This window comes from Panthera leo, chromosome B2 (genome assembly GCF_018350215.1).
Source record: "Panthera leo isolate Ple1 chromosome B2, P.leo_Ple1_pat1.1, whole genome shotgun sequence".
Lineage (NCBI taxonomy): Eukaryota > Metazoa > Chordata > Mammalia > Carnivora > Felidae > Panthera > Panthera leo.
In genome coordinates this window covers 52231517-52250721 of record NC_056683.1, presented here as the reverse complement: position 1 = coordinate 52250721, position 19205 = coordinate 52231517, and the positions used below count along the sequence as shown (strand labels likewise).

The window sequence follows — 19205 nt, the reverse complement described above, 5'->3', positions numbered from 1 at the left end:
TTGTCTTATACCTGTTAGAATGGCTAAAGTAAAAAATGCAAGAGGTAGAGGTTGGAAGATGACAGTGGAGTAGGAGGATCCTAGGCTCACTTTGTCCCACAAATACAACTAGATAATTATCAAATCATCCTACATATCCCATAAATCAACCTAAAGACTTGAGGAACAAACTCCCTAACTAAAGGTAGGGAAGAGGCCACATCAAAGAAGATAGGAAATGCAGAGATGCAGTTTCGGAGAGAAATACATCATGGTAGTTGTGCTGGGGAGAGAGCCACAGCCACAAAGGGCTACAGACAAACTAGCACACAGGGGAGTGTATGTGGAAAACAATCTCGCACAGAAATTGGGTTGGAAAGCAAGAGAAACTGGATTTTGTTAGTTCTTGCAAACAACAGGGCTTAAAGTCTGAAGTTTTAAGGGCAGGACATTTGACTAAGATACAGCCAAGAGGACATTGGGGCTGCTCTTGGAGAAAAGCAAGGGCAAATAGCCTGTGGACATACAGCATGGAAAGAGCAATCTGAAGAGTGTCTGGGGCACATATTGGGGAGGTCATTCACTCACCTCAGAGCATGTCCCAGAGGCAGTGTTAATGGAAAGACCTCTCTGGGAATAGAGGAACTGGCCAGGGCCTTTCCCTTACCCATACTTCAGCAAAAGTACAGGGTTACACTTACTTTACAGGGAACCAGTGCAATGTCTACATTCACTACCTAACTTGCTTATGCTAAGACCCACCACACTCCAGTGGAAATGCCCCTCCCAATCATGCTTGCCTCAGACCCATTGTAGTAGTTCTCCTCCCCCAGAAGACTGGCTCACACTACATCTCCCAACGTAGGAGTTTTGCAGAGCCTCAGTTCCAGATGCCACAGTGATAGGTCTCATTTCACAAACAGACCAGAGCACACCTGATTAAAACATGCCACATTCAGGCCAGGTACCAAGCCCTGTCCTTAATGGGCAAAGAGAACCTTTGCAGATGATAGGCCTGAAGGACCAGGCAGCCAAGACAAAATAGCAGAGCACAAGCAGCACAGAATGGAGAAACTCCTGGAAGTACTAGGCCTTAGAGAACAGGGGACATTACACAGCATGGCACCACATGATCTCTTTTTCATAAGGGCATTACCTTCAAGAATTGGAGATGTAGCTGACTTTTCTAACACAGAGAAAAGGGCACAGAGACTTAGACAAAATGGGAATACAGAGAAGTGTATCCCAAATTAAAGAATAGGACAAGGCCACAGCTGGAGATCTTAGCAAAACAGAAACAAGTAACATGCCTGATAGGGAACATAAAGTAATGATCACAGGATGCTCATTGAACTCACTGAATAGCTGAAAACTTCCCTAATCTTGGGGAAGAATAGATATCCATATCTGGGAGGCACAAAGAACTCCCATCAAAATCAACAAGAGCCAATCCACACCAAGACAGACGGCAATTAAATTGGCAAAATACAGTGATAAAAAATTTCAAAGCAGCAAGACAAAAAGAAGTCAGCAACTTTCAAGAGAAAACCCAGAAGGCTAGCAGAGGATTTTCTTTTTTTTTTTTTCTTTTTTTTTTTGATTTTTAAGCTTAACTCACTATATATATATATATATATATATATATATATATATATATATATATAAAATATACACACACACACACACACACACACATATATATATATATATATATATATATATATATATATATATATATATATATATAATTTATTGTCAAATTGGTTTCCATACAACGCCCAGTGCTCATCCCAACAGGTGCCCTCCTCAGTGTCCACCAACCACTTTCCCCTTTCCCCCACCTCCCATCAACCCTCAGTTTGTTCTCAGTATTTAAGAGTCTCTTATGGTTTGCCTCCTTCCTTCTCTGTAACTATTTTCCCCCTTCCCCTCCCCCATGGTCTTCTGATAAATTTCTCAGGATCCACATATGAGTGAAAACATGGTATCTGTCTTTCTTTGCCTGACTTATTTCACTTGGCATAATACTCTCCACTTCCATCCATGTTGCTACAAATGGCCAGATTTCATTCTTTCTCATTGCCAAGTAGTATTCCATTGTATATATAAATCACATCTTCTGTATCCATTTGTCAGTTGATGGACATTGGCTCTTTCCATAATTTGACTATTGTTGAAAGTGCTGCTATAAACATTGGGGTACAAGTGCAACTATCCAAGCCAGAGGGGAGTGGCATGATATATTCAAAGTGCTGAATGGGAAAAATCTGCATCCAAGAATATTCTATCCAGCAAGGTTACCATCCAGAATAGAAGGAGAGAGAAGGAGAATCTCAGACAGGCAAAAACTAAAGTAGTTCATGACCAATTAACCAGTCCTGCAAGAAATATTAAAGGGGACTCTTTGAGTGGAAAGGAGAGACCAAGAGTGGAAGTACAAAGGAAGGAAACACAAAACAGTTAAAATAAATATTTCTTTAAAAAATCAAATAACTCACAAAACTAAAGGATGTAAAACATAAAATTATATATCTAAAACATGGGGAGGGCAAGAGTAAAGAATGGACTTAAACTTAAATGACCATCAACTTAATATAGACTGTTCTATGCAGGAGATACAAACCTAAAGGTAACCATATATCAAAAACCAGTAATAAACATACGTAGAATAAAGAGAAATAAATCCAAATATATCACTGAAGAAAATCAGCAAACCATGAAAAAAGAAAGCAAAAAAGAATCAGAGAAAATCATCAGAAACAACCACAAACAAGTAATAAAATATGTACACAAGAGACTCGTTTTAGACCTAAAGACACCTGCAGATTCAAAGTGAGGAGATGGAGAAACATCTACCATGCAAGTGGTTGTCAAAATAAAGCCAGGGTAGCAGTACTTATATCAGTCAAAATAGACTTTGAAACAAAGACTGTAATAAGAGACAAAGAAGGACGGTATATAATAACAAAGGGGACAATCCAAGAAGAAGATATCACAATTGTAAATATGTAACAATGTAAGTACCAAACATAGGAGAACCCAAATACATTAAACAATAACAAACATAAAAGAACTAATTTATAATAATACTTATAATAGTAAGAGACTTTAACACCATACTTAGATCAACGGACAGGTCTTCTAAACAGAACATCAACAAGGAAACATTGGCTTTGAATGACACACTGGAACATATGGATATAATAGATATATTCAGAACATTCCATGCTAAAATAGCAGAATACACATTCTTTTCAAGTTCTAATGGAACATTCTCCAGAATAGATCACATAGTAGCCCACAAAACAAACCTCCACAAATTCAAAAAGATCACAGTCATACCATGCATCTTTTCTGACCACAATGCTATGAAACTAAAAGTCAATCACAAGAGAAGATCTGAAGAGACCACAAATAGATGGAGGTTAAATAACATGTTACTAAACAATGAATGAGTCAACCAGGAAATAAAAGAAGAAATAGAAATGTACATAGAAACAAATTAAAATGAAAACACAATGGTCCAAAACCTTTGGGATGTAGCAAAAGTGGTTTTAAGAGGGAAGTTTATAGTCACACAGGCCTGCCTCAAGAAGTAAGAAAAATTTCCAGTAAACAACATGACCACAGTTGGATATTTCACTGTCTGAACCACCCAGATGCCCCAAGTGGAATTTCTCCTGGTTGAAAGGGTGTTTCAATATTCACAAGTCAATCAACGTGATACACCACATCAGTAAGAGAAAGAATAAGAACCATATGATCATTTCACTAGATGTAGAAAAAACATTTCATAAATTATAAGATCCATTATGATTAAACCCCTCAACAAAGTAGGTTTAGAGGGAACATACCTCAACATAATAAAGGCCATATATAAAAACCCCATAGCCAGCATTACCCTCAATGGGGAAAAACTGACAGCCTTTCCCATAAGGTCGGGAACAAGACAAGGATATCCATTCTAATCAATCTTATCGAACATAGTACTTGTAGTCCCAGCCTCAGCAATAAGACAACAAAAAGAAATCAAAGGCATCCAAATCAGCAAGGAAAATGTCAAACTTTCACTATTTGCAGATGACATGATACAAACATAGAAACCCAAAAGATATGACCCCCAAATTGCTAGAAGTGATAGATAAATTCAGTAAAGTCACTGGATACAATATCAATGTACAGAAATCAGTTGCATTTCTACAATAATTAATCAGTTAAAAGAGAAATTAAGAAAACAATCCCATTTAAAATTGCACCAAAAATAATAGGATACCTAGGAAGAAACCTAACCAAAGAAATAAGACCTATAGTCTGAAAAGTATAAAACATTGATGAAAGAAAGTGAAGACAGCATAAAGAAATGGAAAGACATTCCATAGACTAAAAGAACAAATATTGCTAAAATGTCTATACTACCCAAAGCAATCAACACATTTAATGCAACCCTATCAAAATACCAATAGCATTTTTCACAGAACTAGAATAAACAAATCTAAAATTTGTATGGAACCACAAAAGAACTACTCAGGTAGGCAAAGTAATGGTGAAAAGAAAAGCAAAGCTGGAGGCATCACAATTCTGGACTTCAAGTTACGAAATTGTAGTAATCAAAACAGTATGACACTGGCACAAAAATAAACAAAGATCAACAGAACAGACTAGAAAATCTAGAAATGAACCCACAACTATATGATCAATTAGTCTTTAACAAACAGAAAACAATGTCCAATGGGAAAAAAGTCTCTTCAACAAATGTTTCTGGGAAAACTGGACAGCAACAGCAAAAAGAAAGAAATTAGACCACTTTCTACAACATATACAAAAATAAATCAAAATGGATTAAAGACCTAAATATGAGACCTGCAACCATAAAAAATCCTAGAAGAGAATACAGGCAGTAACTTCTTTGACATCAGCTGTAGCAACTTTTTTCTAGGTATACCTCTTGAGGCAAGAGAAACAAAAGCAAAAACAAACAAACAAAAACTATTGGGGACTACATCAAAATCAAAAGCTTCTGCACAGTGAAGGAAACAATCAACAAAACTAAGAAGCAACCTACAGAATGGGTGTGGATATATGCAAATGAATATATAACAAACAGTATACAAAATCTATAAAGAACTTGTCAAACTCAGGCATTTTGGTGGCTCAATCAGTTAAGTCTCTGACTCTTGGTTTGCGTTCAGATCATGATCTCATGGTTCATGTGTTGGAGGAGTTCGAGCTCCACAAAAGGCTCCACGCTGGCAGGGCAGAGCCTGCTTGGGATTCTCTCTCTCCCTTTCCCATTAGCTCTTTCTCTCTCTAAAAAGTAAATAAATGAACTTAAAAACAACTTTCAATTAATTTATCAAACTCAATATCCTCAAAACAAATAATTTAATTAACAAATGGGCAGAAGACATGAACAGACATTTATGCAAAGAAGATATACAGATGGCCAAGAGACACATGAAAAAATGATTATCATCATTTCCCATCAGGGAAATGAAAATCAAAACTACAATAAGATTTCACCTCACATTTGTCAGAACAACTAAAATCAACAACACAAGAAACAACAGATGTTAGTGAGAATTTGGAGAAAAAGGATCACTCGGGCATTGGTGGGAATGCAAACTAGTGTTGCCACTGGGGAAAACAGTATTTAGGTTGCTCAAAAAGTTAAAAATATAACTATGATCCAGCAATCACACTACTGGGTATTAACCCAAAGAACACAAAAACACTAATTCAAAGAGATACATGCACATCTATGTTTATAGCAGAATTATTTATAAGAGCCAAATTGTTGAAGCAACCCAAGTTCCCATTGATTGATAAATAAATAAAGAAGATGTGGTGTGTGTGTGTGTGTGTGTGTGTGTGTGTGTGAATATTATTCAGCCATAAAGAAGAATGAAATCTTGCCATTTTCAATGACATGGATGGAGCTAGAGAGTATAATGCTAAGTGAAAAAAGTCAGAGAAAGACAAATACCATATGATTTCATTCATCTGTGGAATTTAAGAAACAAAACAAATGAGCAAAGGCAAAAAAAGGAGAGACAAATCAGGAAACACACTCTTAATTATAGAGAACAAACTGATGATGACCAGAGGGGAGGGTGGTGGGGGAATGGGTGAAATAGGTGATGAGGATTAAGGAGTGCACTTGTGATGAGCCCTGGGTGATGTAAGTGTTAATAACTATATTGTATACTTGGAACTTATATAACATGATATGGTAACCAATTGGAATTAAAATAAAAACTTAAGCCAAAAGAAAAAAAAGCAAGACATTTGTGTTGGCGAGGATTCAGAGATAAAGGAATCCTCATGCATGGTTAGTGAAAACGTAAATTGGTACAGCCACAATTAAAAATAGTATGGGGGTTTCTCAAAAAACTTAAAATAGAAACACCATATGATCCAACAATTCCACTATTGGGTATTTCCCAAATAAAATGAAAACACTAACTCAAAAAAGATATACACACCCCTATGTTTACTGCAGCATTATTAGCAGTAGCAAGATATGGAAGCAACCATCTTAATATATCTTTGAAACAGAAGTTGAAAAGGAAGCTGTCACATCACTGATAGGATTTTAACATAGGTCCATGGAATTTTGGAGTTGGAGATCACTCAGTCTAACTTGACATCTGATGGATAAATCACCTCTGCACCCATTCCACTTGAACATTTTTAATAGTGGGGAATTCACGGCTTGCTGTAGCCCTTGAGCTCTTTTTGTGGCGGTTTTAGCTATAGGAAGTTCTTGCTCATGTTAAGTTGATATCTGATTCTGTTTCATTTTCATGGTTTCGTAATTCTTTCCTAGAACTCAAGAAATAAACCTTATCTATTTTTTTCTACATTGTACCTGTATTTGTTTCCTAGGGCTGGTGTAACAAAGTACTACAAATTGTATATCTTAATGCAACCTAAATTTGCTGTTCCACAGTTCTGGATTCTAAAGTTCCAAAATCAAGGAATCAACAGGGCCAAGCTCCCTCTGAAACCTGTAGAGTAATCCTTCCTTGACTGTTGTCTGGCTTCTGGTGGTGTGCTGGTAAACTTTGACAATCCTTTGTTTGCAGCTGCGTAACTCCAATCTCTGCCTTCATTATCACATTGTGTTCTTTTGTGTCTCTGTCTTCACATGGCTGTCTTTTTATGAAGAGACCAGTCATGTTTGAGTAGGGCTCCATTCTACTCCAGTATGATTCACCTTAACTAATTAAATCTGCCATCACCCTATTTCCATATGAAATAAAATTCCAAGGAATTTCAACATCTTTTTTGAGGAAGACATAATTCCACCCATAGTAATCTGCCCTCTGGCCCCTAAAACTTCTTGTCTTTCCCACATGCAAAACATATTCAATCCATCACAACATGCCACAAATTCTTAACCCATTCCAGAATCAACTCTAAATTCAAAATCCCTTCTACATTTCATCTAAATCAACTATGGATGAGATTCAGGGTATGTTCCTTGCTGAGGCTAATTTTTCCATCTGTGGACCAGTGAAACCTAGAATACAGGTTATGTACTTCCAAAATGTAATGATGGGTCAGGCATAGGTTAAATAGTCCCATCCTAAAAGGGAGAAATTGGAAACAAGAAAAGGGTCACTGGACTAAGGCAAGTTTGCAATTGAGCAGGGCAAATTCCATTAGGTTTTAAGACTAAAGAACAATTCTCTGTGGCCTGATGCTCTGTCTCCCCAGCTCAGGAGGATGGTAGTCTCAACCAGTCAACCAACCCCAGGTGCTGGCCCTTCTCTCTAAACCTGCAGGGAAATCTTTCCTTGCCTCTTCCCAGCTTCTCTGGTTTTCTAGCAATCTTTCGTGTCCCTTGGTTTGCAACTACACAACACCAATCTCTGCCTTCATCATCACATGGCGTTACCCTGGATCTATATCTTCGAATAGCTATATTATAAGAACATCAGTCACATTGGATTAGTGACCCAACCTACCCCTGTATGACTTTATGTTAACTAATTATATCTGCAATTGTCCTATTTCCAAATACATTGAAATTCTGAGGTTCCAGGGTTAGGACTTTATTGTATCTTTTTGTGAGGATGCAGTTCAACCCATAACAGTACTCATTAAATATTTGAAGACTTTTGCTCTAACCATTCCCCAAGCCCTTTTTACACAATCTAAAATCTCTAGAACCTCATATGCAACTGCAGGGTTTTGCATCTCATATCCGCCTGATCCCTTATTCTGAACATTCTCCAGATTATCAGCAATGGCTCTAAATGAGCCGTCTGTAACTGCTCACATGTTCCCAGGTGCAGTCTAACCAAGGCAGCAAAAAACAGGATGATTGGCTGGGCCATTACTTAGAAAGCCTAAACTTTGTTAGCTTTCTTAACAGCCATGTCACTTTTTTGGATTATACAGGCGCACAATTACTGGAAACGTGTTCTCTTGTGTGGATATTAGATTAAATCTTTACATTTGAATCTTGGGAAGGAAAAAAGGAAAAAAAAGAAATTTATCCAATTTACTTTTAAGACAACTGGATAAATCTGGATTTGGGCTTTATGTTATATAATGTTACTTTGTCATTTTAAAACACCTTAAGTATGGTGCTCACATTATGTACATTCAAATAATAACGACTGTGGTTATGTCTATTTCCCAAGACTTTACTTCTCTGGGCTGAACACCACCAGAGCAACCATATGTAAGAGCAGGACTTTCCCTATGATCACCGTGGTCTCTTCAGTGTGAAAGTGTTGCAGATTGTCAGTACATATCTCCAAAGGAGCTATCTGGAACTGCCTACGCATCTTTAAGTGCATGTCTTCTAAATTTGTGTTGAACAAATATATATTTATTCATTCATTCACCCACTGAAAGTATTAAAAGCATAAAGTAAACACCATCTTATGATAGTGCATCAAATTTATGCAAAGTTACACTCACCATCTTTTCTTATATTTTCATTCTGGACTTTATATTTCTCTGAAGTATAATATCCTTCCTTTATATCTCCAGTAACTTGTGTTTGAAACTCCCCAAATATGTCCTACCTCTATCATTTTCTTTCTATCCCTATTGCAAATGCCTGATGTCATACTGTAGAAAACATTAGCTAGAGTGTTGCAGTAACTTTGTAATAGTTCACCTGCCTGTCTTTACTTCTATACATTTTATCCATCAACACTTCATTCACTCCAGTTATATTAAGTCTTTCATTTCAACAGGAGCTCTTCTTTTCATCTAGATTAAGCAGAAAATCCTCAGAAGGCTATTTTACCATTGACTTCCAGTTGAACATCCCCCTCTATATTTTGCAAAGTTGCATATCAAATACTCATAGTTCCAGGATAAGTTTGGTATCTCATTTTATATCTATACCCAATCCCCTACCCCATTGCTCATACCATTCCTCTGTCTGAAAAATGCCCATATTGCATTCGAATCCCTTTTTGAAATCACTAAATTCTACTCAAAACCAACCACACAAAAATTTCTGTTTCACAAAGTCTCTCATAATTAACCTAGCTCAACATTCTTTCTTTTTTGAAACCCTATCACACATTTTCTTTTCCTGTTGTAAATCACATTCTAAAATTATTATGCATTACGGTGGGTATTTGTATTTTTTTTTTTATTTCCGTCTACCGGTACAAAGGCTCTTTATCATTTTGAGCTGGACTTTTACTTTCTCTTACTCTCCTTGGTTTTTATAGCTTTTCTTCTAACACAAATATTGCCTAGAACATATTTTACAAAGAATAAATATTCATATAACTGAGTTGTTCATAAACTTATAGTACGTGGCTGCCATTGGTATGGTACATTTACCAATAAGCCCCCTTAAAAGGGGGGGACCCAATAGCAGAATAATGTATTCTCTTGATCCATTACCTTCTGATTAACTTTGGTAGGTCCCTAGACATGAACTTGGTACTATTTTTGAGATCAGTTCCCTGAATGATCATGATACACCAATATTAAAGTCCATTATAGCTAGTTTGCAGTTATATGTTTGTCTCCATTAACCAGGAACAAGTGAGTAAGAGTTGAGCATAGAGGAATAAAATAGAAGGAATAACAGAAAGCAAGAATGAGGATTCAGTGAAACTCCACCTCTGTAAGAATCTGATGATATATGGCTCCCAATTATTGTCTACAGGACGGATGGATGGAAAGTGATTCAAGCTGTATGGGAACATCTGCAGCTTGTGATGCTAGATGAATTTTTAAAATAATATATAGATATAGTCTTTAGAAATAACCTGAGATATTTGCATGCTATTATATGGGCCAAAATTAAACTGACTTTCAAATGAGAAAATAAAATATTAGTTTAAATAAGGACTTTGCCATTTTAATCTGCACTCGTAATAAACTGGCTTTCAATATCTTGATCAGGCACATACATGGACAAAGTTATTTTCTCTTGTACATCAGTACTTACACTTGAAAAATATTAAACTGAGTTGATATACTGTTAATTTGCTGTTGATATGACCTGATTAAGAATATGTAAACCATATAAATTAGATCATATCTCTAATTGAACGTACACTTGGGCCTTGAAATATCAACTAACAGCTGGTATTATGATATTAAGAGGTGACTGTGCATAATGTATAATAGTGTGTTACTGAGGACCTTGCAAAGACCTGTACAATTTACAGCAACTTCCCTTTAAGCATTTTCAATTTTAATTTTTGTAACATTAAAACAAGGTATAGACATTATGTAAATTGAAATAAGCCAGACACAAAAGGCCAGTAATTGTATGATTCCTCTTAATAGGAAGTACATAAAGTAGTCAAATTTATTGAGACAGAAAGTAGAATGGTGATTTCCAGATGCTGGGAAGAAGGGAGAATAGAGTATTATTTTTAAGGGGAACAGAGTTTCTGTTTGCAAGATGTAAATATTCTGGAGATGGTGATGATTATTGTACAACAGTGTGAATATACTTAATGCCACTGAACTGCATACCTAAAATGACTCAAATGGTCAACTTTAAGCTATGTATAATTTACCAAAATTTAAAAATTTTCCATGATAAAGGAGGCCATAAAATGTAAAATAAACTTTTGAACCATAATGATGTCCGTCAAAAATCTTAAACACAGGGGTGCTTGGGTGACTCAGTCTGTTAAGTGTCCGGCTCTTGATTTCAGCTTGTCATGATCTCCTGGTTCTTGGGATCCAGCTCCATGATCTCTGCACTGACAACGCAGGGCCTGCTTGAGATTATCTCTCTCCCGTTCTCTCTCTTCCCCCAATCGTTCTCTCTCTCTCTCTCTCTCTCTCTCTCTCAAAATAAATAAATAAACTTTAAAAAATTCTTGAACACAGAAAGAAAATGCCAGGGAACAATCTTGGTTATTCATCTTATACATTTTTAAAACAAAGAGCTCAATAGCGAAAACACAATTATTCACAAATATTGTAGTTCTAATATATTAATGGCAGTGTTAAAGACTATAATCACATGGTTTTATGTAAGATTTTTTTATTATTTGTTTGTAAAACCAAAGTATTATTTATAGGAGTTGTGATATTATAATTTAGATACTATCTTAATGAAATACTGTTAGTTTCTTGGTAGTTTATTTATTTCATATACATGGGTATGTAAGAAGACAATTCCTTGACTATATTAAATACATAGAAGATTGTAAGCATTTCAGAAAACCTTTAAAAATATTGTAGTTCCACTCTTTGCCACAAAGTGTCAGTGAAAGCCCTTGAAGTGGCTTGCCCTATTACTTGGGGTTTTTAAACGTTAAGATCTCTACAATCATGTAGATATACATATATATTTATTTCAACTGGGATTTCCTAGTCCAAAAAGAATTTTTAAGAAAGGATAAAATACCCAACATCTTTTAAACAACATACAAATAAATGCGTTAGGTGAAATAAAACCATTTTTCTAAACGAAAACAATAACAAAAAAAGGAATTGAATACACATGGAAGATAGTCAATATTTAATTTCCATAAGGAATCTATCATGAAAGCAGGCCATGGAATAGGGTCATCCAGAATCATTACAGAGTGTAAATTTAAGAAGCAGGGACACTGATCATTGGTATGATCCTATGAGGGTAAAAAAAAAAAAAAAAAAAAAAAAAGTCCATGAAATCCTGAGGTTTATCTCACCTTCACTGCACTTCACCACTCTGGTAGTGACCCTCCTTCCTACTGTTAGTTTTGCCTTCTTCTCTTCCTGGGCCCATGTGTCAATATACCTACCTCAATCTCCCATTCTCCACCTCCACACCTTGGCCAGGTTGTCTATAAATCTCTTTGTCTGTACTCAGAAGACCAGGATGCAGATGTGCCACTTCTTTTTCTGCAAGTCTGACAGACGGGACACTGCCAAGAATACATCTGTGGTATGAAATGTGCCACCCAAAAGGTTATCTAATATTAATTAGGAGCAAATTTTCAAAAAAAGTTACTATATATGCATATATAGCAATATGTTTAAAATGTATTTCTTTTTTTCTTTACTCAAGAAAATATAAAAGTCTGTAAGTTGACAAATAGGTTCTCACTGGCACCTGCTCACTATGTTAACACAGGCAGCGTAATTCTCATGGATACTGATGATGTCACTGTGGTGCTGATACCAGTAAGGCAGTGTGGGAAATAATTAAGAAACCACAATTAATAATTTGCTTGGGAAGAGATTTAGAAAGACTGTATCTTTGCAAACACAAAAGTGCAGAAAGGAACTGTATATAGGAGAATGTTATAAAACAGAAAGACAAAGGACATAATAATTTACAGGAATCAAGTCCAAAAGAAATTCTTCAGAGAGGAACAGAGAGGAAAGTGGGAAACTAGGTTTGACTTCTCAGCTGTGTGTGAATGACATGACTTTTTTTTCAGGGAGAAGCTCAACCACAAAGTGACACCAAGGCTTTGTACGGAAGGTGCCAGAGACCAAAACGATGCTGCTATTAATAGATATTGCTAAGCCTTTATGACTGCCCTAGAGGAAGGTTACAAGGATGGAAGACAACATTGTCTTGGCATCTGCGTTTTTAATAATGACTATATTTGATAGCTGTAACTTCACTTCAGTGGAATTTTTTTTGGGGGGGATATAACAAATTCATTGTTATCCATGTCTTTTTACTCTACAGGTAAATCACTAGAAGAAGCTCCTGTCCCCAGTGCAGACTCTCAGAATTCCATCAGGATCTCTACCTTGTCCTCAGAACTTGTCTTTGGCCCCTTTGCACCACTTAACACACAAGCAACCTATCCTTCCCATGATGTGTGACTTATGTCTATCTCAATGCCTACAGTGAACTTATCTTTTGGGTCTTCTTTGCAGAACTGTTTTCCTTCTTTTACATCATATATATCTTCAACCCTCTTGTGTTTTTCCCCCATGTTCTTTCCACTTTTGTAGTTATTTACTATCACAAGATTAATTCTCATTTCTAGGAGACTAATTCCCAAAGTTATGATTCTAGTTCTTGGCTCTCTTTTGCATTTCATATTAGAATTTCTAATACCATTTTTTATCTTCTAGTTTTTCCATCTTTACGTCACATTAAAGCATATGGGCATTGTCTTGCAGATTATGGAGGATCACAGAAGGATTTTAAGCAAGGGGGCAAAAGATGGCAAGAACCCATCTTTTTCAAAGATGACTTAGATTGTGGAAATTATTCATGCCTTTATTTTTTTATTATGAAATTTATTGTCAAATTGGTTTCCATACAACACCCAGTGCTCATCCCAACAGGTGCCCTCCTCAATACCTATCACCCACCCTCTCTTCCCTCCCACCCCCCCCCATCAACCCTCAGTTTGTTCTCAGTTTTTAAGAGTCTCTTATGCTTTGGCTCTCTCCCTCTCTAACCTCTTTTTTTTTCTTCTTCTTCCCTTTAAACTGGAAGCAGGGGGACCAATTTTGAGACTGTTTTAGAATTCTAAGGAAACAAGGTGGCAGTGAAAGAATGAGGAGAAAATGAATGAGTTCAAGAAACAATAATGAAGTTGAAATATAAGGCCTTCATGAGGGATTAGGCATGAGGAGGATGGATTGAGAAAAACTAAGGATGATAGCCAGGTAGGTATACTGGTTGGTTAGGGGGGAGATCATCCTGTTCGCTGAGCTATGGAATAAAGGAAAATAAGGTGGATACATCTGGAAGTATGGATAAAACATGAGGAATTCCCTTTTATATATGTGAATTTGAAACACTTGTGAGCTATCCCATTGTCAATATCCATTTTGCATTTGGATGTGCGGGTCTATATTTCAGGAGATCTATTTCAGTTATAAATATTTGGAATTAATCAGGATAGAGATAGCAATAAAAGCCAAATGAGTAAATAAGATCAATCAAGGATTGAACTAGAATAAGAAAGGAAGGGCCTAAGTCATGTCTAGAGACTATGCAATTTTAGCCACATATTCTTGGATGGCAAATATCCAGGAAGTGTCAGTTCTCCTCTTAAGTACTAAATATAATAGTGAAGAAAACACTGGTTTTACTATTACAAAATAGTTCACATTTCTGATAATGACAGATAACCTCGCTGTAGACCAAACCTCTCCTCTAAAACAACCAACATGCCTTTAAGACTTTGGACACTACCTTTGCAATAAGGAGTTGAAGGGACAATATCCCAGACAAAAGAGGACAGATGTTCCCCTTACATTTAGCACGTCTTTTCTTTTCAAAGCTTTTGGCAATTTGCAACCACTAGCTAAGTACAGAAGAAAAAGCAGAAACCAATAATAAGGGAAGTTGAGCAGGAACTTGAATAGTCCTCTAAACAGACAGCAACATTGGAGCTCAGTCTATCAACTAGGTAAACAACTCTGACCTTCAGACACAACCTCAAAGTGCAAACTCTAGTCTGGATGAACCTCAAGGAGATAAGCTCTCCTAAAGAATGAGGCCTAACTTCAAATGTCTTCATTTACTGACCAGATAGAAGTTTTTTTTTTGTTTTTTGTTTTTTGTTTTGTTTTTTTTTTGTTCCAACACTAACAGCCTGCCAAAGCAAAAAAGCAAATTCCCTATGGAAGAAGAAAATATTATCTATAACATCCAATCATTTCTATAAGTTTTCATATAAAATGTTACTCATTTAATAAAAAAAAATCATCAGGCATGCAAGAAGGCAATACCACTTGACCCAAGTCTATACAAAAACAAGTAAATGATAAATTTTCCAGAAATTTTAAAAGAATTGAAATAATAAGTTCAAGAAATTACATGATATTGTATAGAATACTAATAAATAATTGGGAAAATGTTCAAAGGGACCTGAAGAACTTAAAAAATATGTTAACTGATAATGGATTTAACAGAAGATTAGATACACAGAGCTATCTAATAGGACTATCCAAACTAAATCTAACAGAAAAATATCCAAACTAAAAACTAGAGAAAAATGAAAATACAGGAAAGTATGAGTAATTCATGGGGCAAATTCTAAAACAACGTAATTGGGTTTTCAATATGTGAAAAGATAAGTAAGGTGAAGCATGTACAAAGATAATTATCCAAGAAAATATATTATCCAGTATTTAAAAAAAAAAAAAAAAACTAATTAAAAGTCAAAGGTGGAGTTTTGGGACACATCACTAGAGATCTCATTCAAGATTTAAATTAGTAATTAATCAATATTACACTATCTTATTATTCAATCTTTTAAACAGTTACTTAAAAAATGACATAAGATGGCACAAATCTGGGAGAGATAATTAATATTTTGGATTCCACATGACTCAAAAGTTCCTGTCAGGGTGGAATAATGGGGAAAACTTAATATGAGCTATCATGGAAATAACTGTAGTCCCGAATTTATGTTCAAAAAGCCATTTTAGGTACATTATATTTTCCTAGAAAGAAAAGAAATACTAAAGACATCTATCCACAGATATCAGAAGTACTACAAAGCTCAAACACAGTAAATATTAAAGTACACACAGTTATAGCAACACTGCTGAAAACAGCAACAAAGGGAAAAATCTTAATTCAAGGGAAAAAAATGCATCATCATCAATTCATTATAATGATATCAACAGCTAAATTCTCAAAAGAAAAAAATAAGAAGCTAAAGACAATAAAATGTCATCATCAGCATGTTCAAAGTAAAAAAAAAAAAACTAAAACTAAAATTGTATATTCAATGAACATATACTTGGTAAATGAAAGTGAAATAAAATTGTTTTCAGACAAAGAAAAGCTGAAAGAATTTGTGAACTACATTCTGAAATCAAAGAAAAAACTAAAGGGAGTGAGGAGAAAAATCATCTCAGGTGGAGATATAAAAACACAGAAAGCAATTAAGAATAACGGAAGTGATAAATATGTGAATAAACATTAATCATGATTGACTATATAAAATAATAATAAACATCACATCATCATCATCATGTTTTGTGAAGTTTTAATAACAAAGGATAAAAGAAGCAGGGGTAAATGAAGTTAGGTGAGTGTTCCAAGTTTATTGCAGTGTTTAATAATTTTTAAAACTACTAATTTATATTAAATGTATTATCAGTGACAGTGTTGTCATCTTTAGGAAATCTCTAAAAGAGTAACAAATGAATATATAACTAACAAGTTAAATGGGAGAAAAATAATTTTTAATGGTAAAAGTCAACCAAACAAATTGAACACATGGGACAAAGAGAAAACAAAGAATAGGATGATAGATTTGAATCCAAATACACCAGTAATTACACTAAATATAAATGGATCTGAAACTCCAATTATAGGACAAAGATTATTAAAGAGGATAAAAAGAAAACTCAACCATCTTCTGCTTATAAGAAACACACTTTTAATAAAGGGAAGCAACAAAACTGGAAATGCAATGGTGGAAATGCAAATATTTGCATTTACTTTGCAAATATTAACTTAAATAATGGTGATGTAGCTAAATTAATTTTGAACAAAATAGATTTTAAGACAAGAAGAATTACGAAAGAGGGAAAGTTTTAGAATAATGAGTCAATCCACCAGGAAGATACAACATTTCCACTATCATAACTTCAAAGATATATAAAAGCTAAAGATAATATAGCCAAAGTGGGACTCAGGGATGTTACAAAATATCTTTCTAAGTAACTGATAGAACAAAACAAAATCCATTTCAGATTCATTTCAATACTGAACTTGAGGGATTCCTGGGTGGCTCAGTCTGTTAAGTGCCAACTTTGGCTCAGGTCATGATCTCATGGTTGATGAGTATGAGGCCTGCATCAGACTCTGCACTGACAGCTCAGAGCCTGTAGCCTGCTTCAGATTCTGTGTCTCCCTCTCTCTCTCTCTCTGTGCCTCCCCTGCTCACACACACACACACACACACACACTCTCTCTCTCTCTCAAAAATAAATAAAAACATTTCAAAAAATAATAAAAATTGTTTTTAAATAAAAAAATAAATACCAAACTTGACTTAGTATATCTATAAATTTCAATCACAATCTCAATCTGTCTGTAATACTATATCTCAACACTGAAGAATATGCATTATTTTAAAGTATGAATTATATCTGAACCAAAACTTTTCATATTTGTGACTATAAAGTAAGTCTCAACACACTTCAAAGAATGAAAATCATAATGGATATCATATTTTAACTTAGTAAAATTAAACTAAAACTCAAAAACAAAAATTTGAAAAAAAACAGACATTTGAATTTTAGATATTGAATTTCTACATAATGCATGAGACATAAACTAAATTAAAATAAAATTAAAATATTTTAACTGAATAATACTGTACAAACTATCAAAATCCATGGAATGGATATTAATAACCTTAAATGAAACTATTAGAAAACAAAAGCTGAAAGTCAATGATATAAGGGTCCATTTCAAAATGGGAAAGGAAAACAGAAAACTAAAGCCAAAGACAGTAGAAAAAAAAAGAACTGAAATAATCAATTATAGAATAAATATACAAGAACTAGAACCAAAAGCCAAAAGTGGCTCTTTTTGGAAACTAGTAAAATTAAAAGTTTCATATCAAGGTGAATAAAAAGAAATAAGTCAGAAATACTAAAATCAGGGTTTAAAAAAAATGTGACTTTACTATACTTATTATGAGCATTAAAGTATAGAAAATGTAAGAAAAATATGTCATTAAAAATTTAGATCGATTGGATACTTTCCCTAAAAATACAGTTCATCATAACTGACACAAAAAGAAAGAAAATCTGAGGTGACCTATCAATTTGAAAAAATTGAATCTATAATGAGAAAAAAAGAACTTTCCATAAGGAAAACTCCAAGTCCCTATGGCTTCGCTGATGAATTCTTTTAAACATTAAAGTTATAAATTAAATATTTTGAAATTAAAGCCTCATATTTTATGAGGCTAATAAAATCTTGGTACTACATACCTGAAAAAGATATTTCAAGGAAAGAAAGTCATGAGCTCATGAAATCCTTTGAAAATACATTTTAAGATTGTGAACAAAATACCAACAAAACAAATCTAGTGATATGTGTAAGAAGAATAATCCATTACTACCAATTATGGGCTTACTGCAGGAATATAAATTTGGCTTAATGAACAAAATTCACTCAATGTAATTCACTATATTAATAGAAAAAATGCACAGAATTTATATGATCTTTCAATAAATGCAGGAAAAGCATTTACTATAATTCAGCATCCACTAATAAATACATTCTTAGCACAGTAGGAATAGAAGGGCTCTCCCTCAATCGGAAAAATACCATCAACAACAACAACAAAATTTACTAATTCTCATAGGCTTTCCCCCAAATCAGGAATAAGTAAATAATTCCTTCCAATGGCCATATCAATTCAGCATTGTGCTGGAGCAAGTACAATAAGGTAGTAAAAAGAAATAAAAGGCATACAATTTAGAAAGGATGCAATAAAGCCTACTGTTATCTACAGAGGGCATAATTTTATAAGTAAAAGGGTAGAAGAATCAGAAGATAAACTAATAATCTTACTAAATGAATTTATCACATTTGGGCATGAAGTAATACATAAAATATAGTAAATCAACATACAAAACATAGAGAGAAATAAATTTCGTTTCTATAAATCACCCACAACTAGAAAATGCAACGTAAAAAGAAAACATTTATAGTAGCATAAAAGTATTGAAAATCTAGGAAAGATTTAGTGAGAGATACAACTTCTACAAAAAATCATAAAGTATCATGAGAATGACTGAAAAACAAATGAATAGAAGGATAAAACCATATTCATAGA

The 19205-nt window shown here is 34.5% G+C and overlaps 1 protein-coding gene across 3 annotated transcripts in view; it reads right to left on the bottom strand.

Moving 5' to 3' along the window:
* Window positions 1–19205, bottom strand: part of HCRTR2 (hypocretin receptor 2) — a 107498-nt gene that overhangs the window by 40644 nt on the left and 47649 nt on the right. Inside the window, exon 1 of one of the 3 annotated variants that reach the window (XM_042937326.1) lies at window positions 3100–3178. The exons of 1 other annotated variant lie outside the window; for it this stretch is intronic. In XM_042937326.1, coding sequence (XP_042793260.1) covers window positions 3100–3133 — 34 coding nt within the window. In that variant the 5' untranslated portion in view covers window positions 3134–3178. Of the gene's footprint in view, window positions 1–3099; window positions 3179–19205 lie in introns of those variants that run through there. One more of the 3 variants, XM_042937327.1, reaches the window with a different exon arrangement.